This window comes from Cricetulus griseus, chromosome 4, assembly GCF_003668045.3.
Source record: "Cricetulus griseus strain 17A/GY chromosome 4, alternate assembly CriGri-PICRH-1.0, whole genome shotgun sequence".
In the NCBI taxonomy this organism is placed as follows: Eukaryota; Metazoa; Chordata; class Mammalia; order Rodentia; family Cricetidae; genus Cricetulus; species Cricetulus griseus.
This window is the reverse complement of record NC_048597.1, coordinates 58281717-58295493: the sequence shown is the minus strand read 5'-3', so window position 1 is coordinate 58295493 and position 13777 is coordinate 58281717. Positions and strand designations below refer to the sequence as shown.

General features: G+C 40.6%; 1 protein-coding gene across 2 annotated transcripts in view; it reads right to left on the bottom strand.

Moving 5' to 3' along the window:
• Positions 1-13777, bottom strand: part of Acap2 (ArfGAP with coiled-coil, ankyrin repeat and PH domains 2) — a 91182-nt gene that overhangs the window by 63146 nt on the left and 14259 nt on the right. For both annotated transcript variants that reach the window (XM_027412887.2, XM_027412888.2), the window contains exons 2-4: positions 11986-12043; positions 5414-5533; positions 4548-4601 (exon numbers count right to left, since the gene is read on the bottom strand). In XM_027412887.2, the coding sequence (XP_027268688.1) occupies positions 4548-4601; positions 5414-5533; positions 11986-12043 (232 nt within the window). The remainder of the gene's footprint in view (positions 1-4547; positions 4602-5413; positions 5534-11985; positions 12044-13777) is intronic.

The window sequence follows — 13777 nt, the reverse complement described above, 5'->3', positions numbered from 1 at the left end:
CTAGGTCTTTAATGTCCACATCTCTATGAGTATTCTGAATGGTCCATTAAGTTCTGCTTACATAGTTTCTCTAGCCTGAAGTTCTAAATGCTCCCCCATCCCTCCTGCAAACCAGTTCTAAAGCCTACCAAACACATGATCAGGTTTATCACAGCAACAGTCCCACTTCCTAGTACTAATTTCTGTGTTAGTGACTTTTCTCATCACTGTGACTAAGGTGATATTGGGGGAAGGAAGGTGTATGTTCTGCTCATGGTGGGAGGCAGGGCACCGCAATGAGAACGGCTCTAACTGGTGGCAGGGGTGTGAGGTGCATCTGTGGTCAGAAAGCAGAACAGGACAAATGCGGGTGCTGAAGCTGCTTCTGTCTTTATTTAGTCCAGAACCTCGACCCCTGCAAATAGGAGCACTTAACACTTGTGTGTGTCTTCCCTCCTTGGTTAAACCTAAATGTCTTTACAGACTTCCCAGCACACTATCCCCTAGTTGACTCAAAATTCAATCTATTGACAACAAAGACTCACTATTACAAGTTCCAACAGGTAACAAACATTTGAATTTGTTCCACTTTTTCTACATCTTCTGTCCATGCTAATCTGTGTCTACAGACCTTCCCTCCCTCTTCAGGCAATGGTTCTCTACTGGGTCATGTATTAAAATCAAATGGTTAACATTTGAGGGCTCGGCATGATGGCACACACCTGAAATTCCAGCATTTGAGAGGCTGAGACAGAAAGGTCCTGAGTTCTAGACCAGCCTGATGTGGCTGAGTGCAACACCAACTCAGGCTTCTCAGAAATGCTGAATCACTGCCCAGCAAGCCTATGGCCAGCAGTGAACAGGAGACACAAGCAGGAAGACTGCAAATGGAAGGCAGCCTGGGTATACAGTGAGCTCTGAGTTAGCCGGGACTATCTGAGACCCTGTCAGGACAAACGGGAAGGGAAGGGAAGGGGAAATTAAAGAGAAAGGAAAGAGGAAAGGAAAGGAAGGAGAGAGGGGAGGGGGAGAGAAGAGGGAAGATAAGAAAGGGAAAGGTGGAGAGGAAAAAGGATCAAAATCTACATTTACTAAAATCTCCAGGTAGCTTGTTTCTATAGTCACACTGAACTGAAGATTAGGACAACCAGGGATGCTTTACAGGAAAGACAGACAGACAGACCAGCCATACATTTCTGGGTTCCTAGTCCTCACTACCAAAGATTCTGACTTTAATTAGGCTTGTTTGCAACCTGGCTCATACCTAACTTCACTGAGAAGAATTTACCAAAGGCAGGTAATGTTGTCCACCAACACAGAAAGTAGCCTCACTGATGGGTTTCCAGAATTAGACAAAAATTAAGAGGCCTACAAGATCAGAAGTCAGCACACTTCCTCTGTAAAGGGCTATACATGGGTGTTTTAATCCCATGAGATGTGCACTGGTTATCATAATTATTCCTCCTTGTCATAAATATAAAACTAAAAAAAAATAAGAGTACAGCTGTGTTCCAATTAAACTTGACCTGAAAATAAATAAAAAATAAAAGCAAGGAACTAGATTTAGCCTGTGAGCCATAGTGAGCAATAAGAGTGGCTTTCTAACTGGCTGCTGGCTTCTCTGATAACAGATCTAGAGTTGGGGCCAAGGCTCTGTAGGTCCAAGAAGTTTACAGGTGATGCTAATGCTGCTGAGCCAGGGACCGCTATTTATGATCAGGGTCTCTGACGTAGATATAAACTCACAGAGACTGAGGCAGCACGCACAAAGCCTGCCCAGGCCCAGGCCAGATGGGGTCCCAGTGCTAAGAGGGGGAAGTGGGCATGAACTCTCATCTTTAACCATGAAGCTAGTTCCAGCCAGTGGCAGCGGTGCACACCTTTCATTCCAGCACTTGAAAGGCAGAGGCAGGCAGATCTCTGAAATCAAGTCCAGCCTGGTCTACAGGGCTACACACAGAAACCCTGTCTTGAAAAGGAAAGAAGGAAAGGAAAGGAAAGGAAAGGAAAGGAAAGGAAAGGAAAGGAAAGGAAAGGAAAGGAAAGGAAAGGAAAGGAAAGGAAAGGAAAGGAAAGCTGATACAGATGTCAAACAAATGAAGACCAATTTACTACAAATATATACAAATGTCACAATAAGGTGTTTAAGACTATGGTAGACACTTTTATATACAGAGGCTACCAACAACACTCCATGCCTACAGAAGCATGCCACTGTACAACCAAGAGTTAGACTTTATTCTCTTATCTTGAATTTGACCTGACTGTGAATCCTGCTTTGACCAAAAGATTGCAGCAGAAGAGGAAACAATGTGACTTTTAGACCTTGGTCTCAAGAAATAAGAAGTGCTAGACACCCAGCCAACGCCAGCCAGTGTTTGTACCAGACATGTTGACTCCTCTAGCCACAGACAAGCCACTCAGCCAGAACCAAGAGCAGAGGCTTGCTGGCCACTTCCACATCCTGTCCAATAAACTAGAGTGTATCTATTTCTAAGGTACCAAGTACTGGCAGTGGTGGTCAAATGCTGCAAGATACTGCCAGTCACACACATGATATTGATGGTTATATTTCATAAAAATCTTAAAAGCTGTAAGTCACTTGATTAGGTTTAGGTTTCCGGCTGCTGAGTTCTCTTTTGATGCTGTGTTATGACTTCCTCTGCTAGCCGAGTTAAGAAAGGAATTTTTCCTTTGGCAAAGATATATTCCTTCATCTCTCTGTGTTTCCATTTTGAATCTTTTTAGTCCCAACTCACTACCACTGCTTGTCATTATTTCTCACATTGTTTTTCTAACAGTGACAGTGTACACAGCTGAGTCCTCAGCACCATTGCCCTGTGCTAGATAATTCTATTACAGTAAATTGATCGTTATATCAGTTGTTACTTCTTGGTATCTTTACCTGGCCTGTGATGACGGCTAACCCAAGCATTTCCTGGTAATATTTCATTTTTTCTTATATTTAGTTATTGAAAAAGTTATATAAGCAAGTGAAACTAAATAAGCATATTAAACCTTCTTAGGAAGACTACAGGTTTATAGTCTCAAAATCCTCTTTGAAAATTCTACTTCATAATCATACATGCAAATAATACTAGACTCACTAAAGTGATATAATAATTTGTTTTCTTTATTAAATAATTTTTTATATTTCAATATAAGTATTTACAACATCTGAACATAGAACGGTATGTTCATACATATAAACACTATTACCAACTTCAGGACCTTATATCATGCATTTCATATGCATTTCATAAGACCTGCTAAGCAAGTCTATCCACACCACACTGAAGAACTTTTTATTAATTACACTCAGAAGACAAATACAGTAGTTCTAAATTATCTCCCTTGACATAAATCTTTTTATCTGAAAAGGCTATTAAATAAATTAATCAATGTTAACAAATGACTCATATAATATTTCAACTCCAAGGAACTATTTCATACCAAAAAGATGTATAGGTAAACAGATGCACATATAGATATGTATGCTCTAAGCTTCTGCAACATAAGATAAGAAACAACACCCCAGGCTGGAGAGATGGCTCACTGGTTAAGATCACTGGCTGCTCTTACAGAGGACCTGAGTTTAATTCCCAGCATCCACATGGCAGCTTTATAACCGTCTGTGACTCCAGTTCCAGGGGATATTACACCTTTACACCAATGAACATAAAGTTAAATAAATTAAAAAAAGAAAGAAAAGAAACAGTGTCCTTCCATGAGACTGGACACAACACCAGAAGAAGCAACCACTTACGTGATTACCAAGTAGGAGCTAAAGTCAAAATACCTTCTAGGACTGCAAAAATTATATTATGAAATTAGACTGCTATGTCAGGATCTGTTCAGGGCTGGAGAAATGGCTCAGTGGTTAAGAGCACTGGATCCCTCTCCAGAGGACCCAGATTTGATTCCCAGCATACACACAGTGGTTTATAACCATTATATAGCTCCAGTTCCAGGGGATCTGATGCCTTCTTCTGACCTCTGCAGGTATCAGACATATACATATATGTAGACAAAACACTCACACATATAAAATACAAAAGAAAATAGATACATCTTTTTAAGGCAGAGTTGCACATGTCAATTTTGAAACAGCTAACTACAACTAATTTTGTGTGTGTGTGTGTGTGTATATACATATATAAAACTTTAACCACAATAAGACCAAGCCACCCCCCTCCAAAATAAACTACACAGAACTCAAATTGAAAAAATAACTTGAATGGATATTATTTTATGATATTAAGTTTATTATTAGGAGTATCATTTTCTTCAGTGGTATAGCCATTGGTAAATTGTACATGCCCCAGTAAATAACTATGGCTCATACAGCAATGCTCATTTCAAACTCAGTGGAAAAAAAGACTTACTATACTAGAACTAGAAAAGAAGAAAGCAAGTTCACTTTCCTTCTTCCCCAACATACATACATATGGTGTTTCTATTTCCCACCCAATATAAAGCCCAATCAAGGCATCAAATCAGTAATCCCATAAAAGACTGCCACTCAGGAGTGTCAACAGTCATGGCATCACCTACTGACTGATACTTACTGTGTGAAAATTTATCATTTCTTGAAGACTGTCAGAAAACTTGGTCAAACTTGTCTGTAAGGAAAAAAAAAAAAACAAAGGAAAATCAAGTCACTTAAGAGCTACTAAAATAAGTCACAAAAATATTGCTTAGCATTTCGGACAGAAAAATCAAATTATCCTGTAAACAATAACGTTTACTTTGAAGGACAATCTCAAGGGCTCACTGGACATGCTCTGCAGAGGTCATGTCTACCACAAATCTACATGTGGTAACATGTTAAGGCCTAGAAATATCAAAGAATTAGAACTATCCCATCTACAACATATATAATCTTTAAGGTTTGACAGCATCAATAGTGAATGCCCCTGTTAGCAACTATGATCAAATCATTATCAAAACATACCTGTTTCTTCATGATTTAGTTTTCATCATGAAAGAAATATCAGTAGCACTACACTGATCAGTACTACTATACTAAGGGATATAGGTTAGCTCAGGACCACAGGCTAGCCAGAAACTATACAGCAACAAGCAGACAGGTGGGTCCTGTTCTGAGGAGGCTAACATTCTGCTCACCATACAATCGATTACTGGTGACTGTTTCTGCTCTGGACCACTGGCCCCTTTAGCTCACCTTTCTAAATACAAACTTAAATGCTGTGAAGCAAGCTTAGGGCGGTGATGCTAAATATGCATACAACAAATCAAACTTTAATATTTAACTATCTTAAAAGGCAGAATTGTGGAATATGGCTGGCTCCAAGGAATGGCAGCCCTTGTACTATGGTTAAATTCACTATGACCATTACTAGGTAGATTTATGCATCATCATTTGACTTTTTGTTACACTCATCACTTTACCTGTCACTTTAGTGATACCAACCTCAACTACAGCGTCATTACTAGAATACTGTGCCAGATCTCGAATCCCATTCATGAACTGTTTATTTGCAAAACAGAAGGCTTTGCCAGTATCAATCATTGCAATACAAAGCTTCACGAGCTGAAAACGAAGAAAGACAAGGTCAGAAGGGAAAAGACCATACAAGTGCCTTTAGTGGAACAAGTGTTAGCAGTTACTACGTGAGCTAGCCTACTCAGTGTAAGTCTTATTTCATCAAAAACTAGAACGTACTTTAAGAAATTTTCCTTTGCCTTAGGTTACTCCTGTTAAATTCACAGGAATAATTGTACCAAAAAGTCGACCTTTAGGACCCAGAAGCTGTGTGACAGCAACATACCATCCCTTTTTAATCACGCCAAATTCAAATCCATAATTTAAGCCCATAAGTATTTATTAAATCCTCCTAGAAAAGAGGCTGGGGATGGAGCTCAGTGGCAGAGCACTTGCATCACACATGAAAACACACACACACACACACACACACACACACACACACACACACAGAGAGAAGACGAGAGAGAGAGAGAGAGAGAGGAGAGAGAGAGAGAGAGAGAGAGAGAGAGAGAGAGAGAGAGAGAGAGAGAATGCCCTAGAAGAAAGAGAAGGGTAAGTGGGCAGCAGTGTGATAAAAATATAACTAAACTTACACTGGAGTAAAGGTGCATAAACTGGTATTTTAAGTTTTCCATGCTGCCCACCTATCATTCATCAAAACAGGTGCATGAAATATTAATCAGCCTCTTCTGGAAACTACCAGGAGAAGAAGTATTTCTCCAGTGCCTTGCTAGGCATTGATTACAGCCTCAGGACTGAGCCTTCATCACCTTTCCCGCTTCCTTCCCTCCCTCCCCACTTGTGTCTTCATTGTGATTCATCCAAGTGACACAAGAGTGTGAGACATGCATGCAATATAATAAAATACACAGACAAAGACAGTGCTGGGGTGTGGCTGAGCGGTAGAGGTTTCCTAGCATGCAACAGGCTCATATTCAATCCCTGACACCCAAAACAAAGACAGACAGATTAATAGCATCCAAAGCATATTGAGAAAAAAATCAGATTTTTTAAAAGTACTAATGTTTCAATAAAAATACATATATATTCTTCTGCATGCTTAGGAATTTTCTTCAAGAACTTATAAGAAAGTAGGTCAGAGTACTCCTCTAGCAAAGGGATCAGATGGTGAGCAACTTTCACTGGGTACACTTCTATCTTTGAATTTTGATCTCTGTAGGTAATGTTACTCAACAAATTAAATATCAAAAATAAAAATAATTAAATTAAAATGAAAGGCTGATAGTATAGCAAGATTAAAACAGGATTTCAGCTCAATCTATTTAACTTCAAATCCTAATACCATCTAAGTGGGTCTAGGTGACCTGAGTCTTAACAAACTTACATGCCTACCTGTATAATCACAGCAATGGTGGTACTAACCTACGGGATGCTGGTATCAAGAGACACCACACAAAAACACCTCAGCAAAGCGACCACAGGTGTGTGGGAATTACTCAGCAGAGGGTCTGTTTCCTTGTCAGCAAGCTTCTTCACTGCCACTTGCTTCTGTTTTGCTTTATGCGACAGGAAAGGAGAGACTAAATCGCCCCACTAGACATGCTCAGGATGATGCTGGGGACGAAACCAGGGATAAGATGACAGTCCTCCAGTGACACAGCAGGAAGAACTCTCCCTCGCCACGTCAGGACAGCAAGTCACCCACAACTATACTCAGGGTTCAAAAAGAAATTTCTAAAGAACTACAGCAAGTCACCCACAACTATACTCAGGGTTCAAAAAGAAATTTCTAAAGAACTAAGGAGTGAGGAGAATCCAGGGAGACCCCAGAATCCAAAGATATGGGATCCCATATGCCTCGATCGAGTCTTAACATTTAATTATGCAGTGAGTAAGAAAATGATGGCCAGACTTCCAGACTAGACAACACCTGCCAGCGACAACTTCAGGGTGAGTATGTGCTCTGTGGTCACCACTGGGAGCCAAACTGCCTGCCAGGCAGATGATAAGACACTTTCTAACAAAGGCAGACTGAGAAGTCTGCAAAATTCCACACAGTGGACCGGTCATTTGTTTGTGAAAGGTTTCACACCCAGGCCACCTAAAAGAACATCAAAAAGTCTACACAAGGACTAAGGCATGTATCTGTGAGGTGTATAGGAAGTCATTCGTCTGTGCCACCGACTTAAAGAAACCCAAAAGGGTTCATTCACATCAATGAAAGACCGATTCCATGCCACATGTGTGACAAAGCCAACAAACACGAGTCTCACCTCAAAGACCATGACAGGAGACACCGGGGTAAAGCCTTTTGTGTGTGGCTGCTGCACCTAGGCATTTGCCAAGAGCCATGAGAAAAATATGCACAGTAAAAGAAAGTGGTCACCGATAGTGCCACCCAGAGTGAGCTGAATGGGTGCAGGAAGTAGCAACAGACCCTGAAACAGAGCAGCAGCTGGAGATGATCACCTGTGGCTGTGACAGGTCAGGAACACTTGTCCAGCAGGCAGGATACTAAGGTTGTAGAGACTGCAATCACAGAATACCTACAACCACTTTTGTGACAACTTACGGAGTGCTGTGCTGGCTGGACCTACGGCAGTGCTCAAGTTAGGAGTCCTTAAAACTTCCCAGGGCAATTCTGTTACTATGTCCTCACCAGTTTCAGGACCAAGCTCCCTGCCCTTCTTTCTCGTGTTTTTTTTATTTCAAAACTCCTGTTTGAAATAAACTCTTGTCTACAGCAAGCAACCTCTGTCCCAGTCTTAATTCCTCTATGCTTGCCAGGCTCGTGAGTGCCTGGAACAAAGTGGTTTCCCAATCTTCTCAATGTATGTGACTTATAGTCAGAACAGCATTTTGATAACTGAATAAAAGTACTTCATTCCGAAGCAGAAAATGTTGGTGGGTGACAGCCAAGAACACTGCGCACGGGTGGAGGTCTTATATTTGGTCTGATTTCTTTTTCATATCACAGTTTTTCACTGTTTCTGAGAACAAAGGATGAAGGCTTGGCTGGAATGGCTCTTCATCATTATGATCAGCCCTGAACCCACCTCACAGACTGCAGGTCATGTAGTACGTACGGTAGGACTGGTGGGTTAGGGATGAGGTCTGAGAGTCTTCTCTTGTGCAGTGTTGCCACTAGCCACCAGCAGGTATTTGTGGGGTGGACCAGCACGAGGGGAGAAGACAGGGTTTTCGTGCTCAGATACATGGTCTTGAAGATGTAAAAGTCCAAAGATTTTCTGTCAAAAATCTTACTGATTCCAAAACTAGTTTGTATTTAAGATCCAAATTAGGACAAGAAACAGAAATGTGTGGGCAGATGTGCCTGTAGTTTACAGACCATATAATTCACACACAGAGAAGATGCAGTGTGTGTACTTAAATCATCGAAAACCCTGTAAGTGTATAACAGCAGTGTTGGTCTTAATGATTCCAGGGAAAAGACAGCAGCGTACTTTTTTGGATTACATCCTGTAAGCAGTAGTGAACTCTGTAGGTACTATTGAGTTATTCTAGGATTTACATACTTGTAGAAAATACCAACTTCAACATTCTAGTTTGGTTCTTAAGAGTTCTCTTTTTAAAACATATTAATTTCATTTTATTAAAAGAATCTAAGCCAGCAGGGGGGAGATTTTGGTACATGCCTTTAATCCCAGCACTTGGGAGGCAGAGGCAGGCAGATCTCTGTGAGTTTGAGGTCAGCCTGGTCTGCAGAGCGGGTTTCAGGACAGCCAAAGCTACACAGAGAAATCCTGTCTACCGAGGCTGAGAGCCAAGGAGATGGAGACATCAGACAGCGGGATATGAACACTCTAGAGCTCAGAGACTACAGTCAAGAGGTGAGACAGAGACTATGGCCACAGACACATGTGACAGAATTAGCACAAAGTCCCCATCACAGGAGAATTTTAGCTGCCCAAGAGGAAGGGTTGGTTTGGTGATGTAGAAAAAGGGCAGAGATTTTTGCCTATTAAATGGCAGGGATGGATAAAAATATAACTTCGTAATGAAAAAGAGAGTTTTTAACCTAAATGAATATCAACTTGGTCTAAAACGTCAAGCTGGTAGCCTAACTCATTCATCCAACTATAGGCATTTGCCCACTGACAGGAGCACAAACAACTCATTGCCTAGTAAGTTAGTAATATCCTCTCTCTCTCTCTCTCTCTCTCTCTCTCTCTCTCTCTCTCTCTCTCTCCCCTCCCTCCTCCTCCCTTCCTCTCTCTTTCCCTCCTCCCTCCCTCCCTCTCTCCCTCTCTCCCTCCCTATTCTCCATCTCCTCCTTTCCCCCTCCCCTATGTTTAGCTGAGGATAAACCCATCTTTGCAGCACTGTAGTGAAGCTCAGAAATAAGTAAACACAGGGCATTGTGCCCAGTAAGTGCAAGGCCAGCAGAGTTTCTTTTGTTCCTCTGCTGTTTAAGACTGTCCACATCTCCCAGGAGCTGTCTGTTGCTATTCTGGTTTATTTAGAATTTACTGTGTTGGGGCTGAAGGGATGGCTCGGCAGTTGAGAACACTGGCTTCTATTCCAGAGAGCCTGAGTTCAATTCCCAGCACCCACATGGCAGCTCACAGCCTTCTGTACCTCCAGATAAAAATAAAGAGCATTCACCAGGCATGCCCAAGAGCACTTTACCTATGGTAAAACAGCTCATGTCATTCTTATAACACCTCTGTGAGACAGACAGATACTCTTACTTTCTCTAGTTTGAAAAATAAGAAGCCAAGGCCCAGAAACACTGAGGAGTTTGCCCAATACTATGTAGCTTACAGTTACATGATAGAGCCTTGTACAAAACCAGGCAGTTCCAGGCTCGGCTACAAAATAAAAATTATAATACTGTAGTAGTTTAAGTGAAAGGGCATTCAAGAAATGATACAATGCAAGAAAAAAAAAAAAAGGCCCATTTGATGGAAATCAACGCGAGATTTAAAGGGATCTACATTACAGACAGGTACCAAGCACACCAAAGAAAAGATGCAGTGGACGCATCAGATTTAGATGGCAACCATGAGACACTGTGAAGTCGCAAACACCACAACACCTTGCAGAATGGATAACCCATTCTGGACCCATGAACACCACCACTCTGGAAACACTATTCACAAGACAGAATTCAACTACTGGTAGCATATAATACATGCGAATAAACATGCAATAAATAATAAACATAATACATGCAAAATAAACATGAACTAAGTCATCAAGCAAGCTTAGTTTGTCACTGGTATGATTTACAACGATACCATAAGCAGAACTTGGCCCGCACAATGTTATGGAACCTGTGACCTGAAGGCACCACCCCCATAAGTTCTTCATGTTGCCACCTTCTATAAACAGCATTCCTGTGTGCCTCACAATCTACTCTCTAACGTACAGCCCCAAGAAGACAATAGCTTAAGAATTTGGACAGGCACACTTATTTTATGAGGAATCACGATCTTAACCCACAGAAACATCGGGAGAAACTACAGATCTTAGAGAAGACATGCAAGGGTCAGGGAACAATATTTTAAACACTGTTGAGTTTTCATACACTGAGTCCCCTTTGGTTAAGAAAGACTCTAGAATTCCGGTATTTTGATAATTTCATATTCCAAGGTTCTTCAGTTTAAGATTGGCTGAAACAGGATCTGCACCACCCCGCCAAAAGATTCCCAGGTGATGCCTATGTGCCAAAAAGTCTGAAAAGACTAGTCTACCCAGCAATAGCATTTAACCGTAGAGCAGGAAATCACTGTCAGGAGAGGTATTTAATCTATGTATACACCTGTCTCCAGTAATCTGGAGAGATGTATTTCTCATTCGAATGCTTCTGCCTGGTACACAGCAGAAAATGCTTCATGGACACACATCCAAAAACCATCATCAGTAACAAGAGAGAAGATGGGAATCAGCGCTTGTTTACCCTTACGTAAAATATAATTGCATAACTTTTAAGTATTCTAAGCTATTTTAACTAATTCTAGAATTAGTTAAAAATGGAATGGACAGGCCGGGCATTGGTGGCGCATGCCTTTAATCCCAGCACTCAGGAGGCAGAGGCAGGCAGATCTCTGTGAGTTCGAGGCCAGCCTAGTCTCCAGAGCAAGTGCCAGGATAGGCTCCAAAGCTACACAGAGAAACCCTGACTTGAAAAAAAACATGGAATGGACTGTTTAAATTCTATTTGTATATGAACCTGAGTACACCTAAATTTATAACAATGATCACCAGGTTATATATAAAATCCATTAAGTATCAAAAATGGTAAATGAGATCTTTGTATGGGGAAGACAGAAACCAACAGCTAATGAAATAAAGGAAGCTCTGTGATTTCTGAAGTCAGTTGTGGACACAGCCCTTGTTCTGACAATTAACTGAACAGGCAAGCTACTGCATGTCTCCAGCCTTCGTTTCCTCATGTGTCAAATCAGGATGACAGCACCTACTCACGCAGCATCACAAGTGAAATAAACCAACTCCTACTGCAGGCACTAACTGTTCATTATGGATAAGAATTAATGTTTTTCAAAGTTTACCTTATCAAGTTTTAGTTCCAGCTCTGCCACATCACCCTCTACTTCTTCCAAAGCAGCCCTAGGAAAATTGAATATAAAGTAAGTTAGTTCATTTCTTTAAAGACATACTTCACTCTTGAAAAATAATTTCTCACTCTAAGTGAAGACACAGGCATGAATATTTTAAAATTATCTTTTATGTAAACGTAATGATCATGCAATGTCACAAATAATAGTTTAAGCCAATAAAAGAATACTTTAGGCTATGTATTTTAACATTTATTTTAATTACTTGTAGTTACGGGTGTCTGCATGTAGTTATATGCACAAATACACAAGGATCCACAGAGGCCAGAGGTACCATATCCCCTGAGGCTGGAGCTGAGACAGTTGAGGCTTCTGATGCCATGTGGGGAACTGAACCCGGGTCCTCCAGAAGAAGAGCAAGTGGTCTTGATGCCAAGCCACCTTGCCATCCCCAGGATAAGTTATTTTTAGTCACTAATACAACTCAAATTAATAACAGTACTCTGATCTGTTTTGTGTGGTTTTTAAAATGAATTAAGAGTATGTAAGCAAACGATACCAGAAAAACATAGAAAGGATACTAATCAAATAAAATCATTCAAAAGCCTACTTTCAAACAAAAAAGCAAACATTTTAATAGTTGAGCCTTAACTGACTCTGATTAGTAGACAGCGAAGTATATGAAACGAAAGAGCAAGACAATCAAAGGGGCTTTTACTATGAGAAATAACTCATAATTTTTCTCCTATCAATATAATTTTAATATGGAAAAATCAGCAAAGATTAGGTCATACAAAGAGAAGTATACAGTAAGCCAGACGCTCTTAACCACAAAGAGAAAGCAACTGAGGTCACCATAAGGCCATACTCCAGAAGTGGAAATGTTTAAAATAAAACAGCTGCAATGAAAAGATTTTACGCTAAAAAATGGTATGTAATAAAGCATAAGTTACGTATGCTCTCTGTGTGTGCTGGCAACAGGATCCAAAGCCTCGGGCATACCAAGACATTCCACCACAGAGCTCCAGCCATAGTCCCCATGCCATTTCCATGCACCTACTTAATGTCCTAGCCATTTTCCATTATTTTAAGAACTCAAAAAAATTTGTTTTAATTGAATAGTAATGGGAGACTACCTTCCTCTCTCAAGCAATGGACTAAACAAAACACGGCCAGGATATAAACCCTATTTCCTATTTCCATAAATACCTTGGGTGACCTTTGAATACTTTATCAGCTGCATCTAAGGACACACATTTTCAAAGCTTTTAACTCTCCAAAATTTAAAAGGACTGTAAGTTATTCAGTAAGCATGTGTCATTATAAATGAGATCTTCTTGCATATGCTTCAAGAACATAGGAGGCAGGCGGCAAAACGCAGTACAGAAGCTAGAATACTTCTTCCCAGCCGACAGCTGGCCACTGCCTTCACACTACTGTGTTCCCTCTGTCTCGAAACTATAATCCTCACCCCTTCACCTATACATCATTCAATTCACTTCACACCTGAGAGCAAACAAATATATCTCTAGAAGGATACTGTAATTGACTGAAAACTAAGATGTCCAATAATCAGAAAAATCTAGACAAATGATTGTGTTCTAAGATAGCATGGGCAACACCCTCATCTCAAACTAAATAAACAAATGAAGTTCATCTTACTGACAAGGAAATAAGTGCATGAAGTTAAATTATTACACAATAAGGATAATGTAATCCCCCCCCAAAAAAAACAAAAAAACAAAAAACATTGAGACACATGAGAAATTGTCTGTGCGCAGACTTG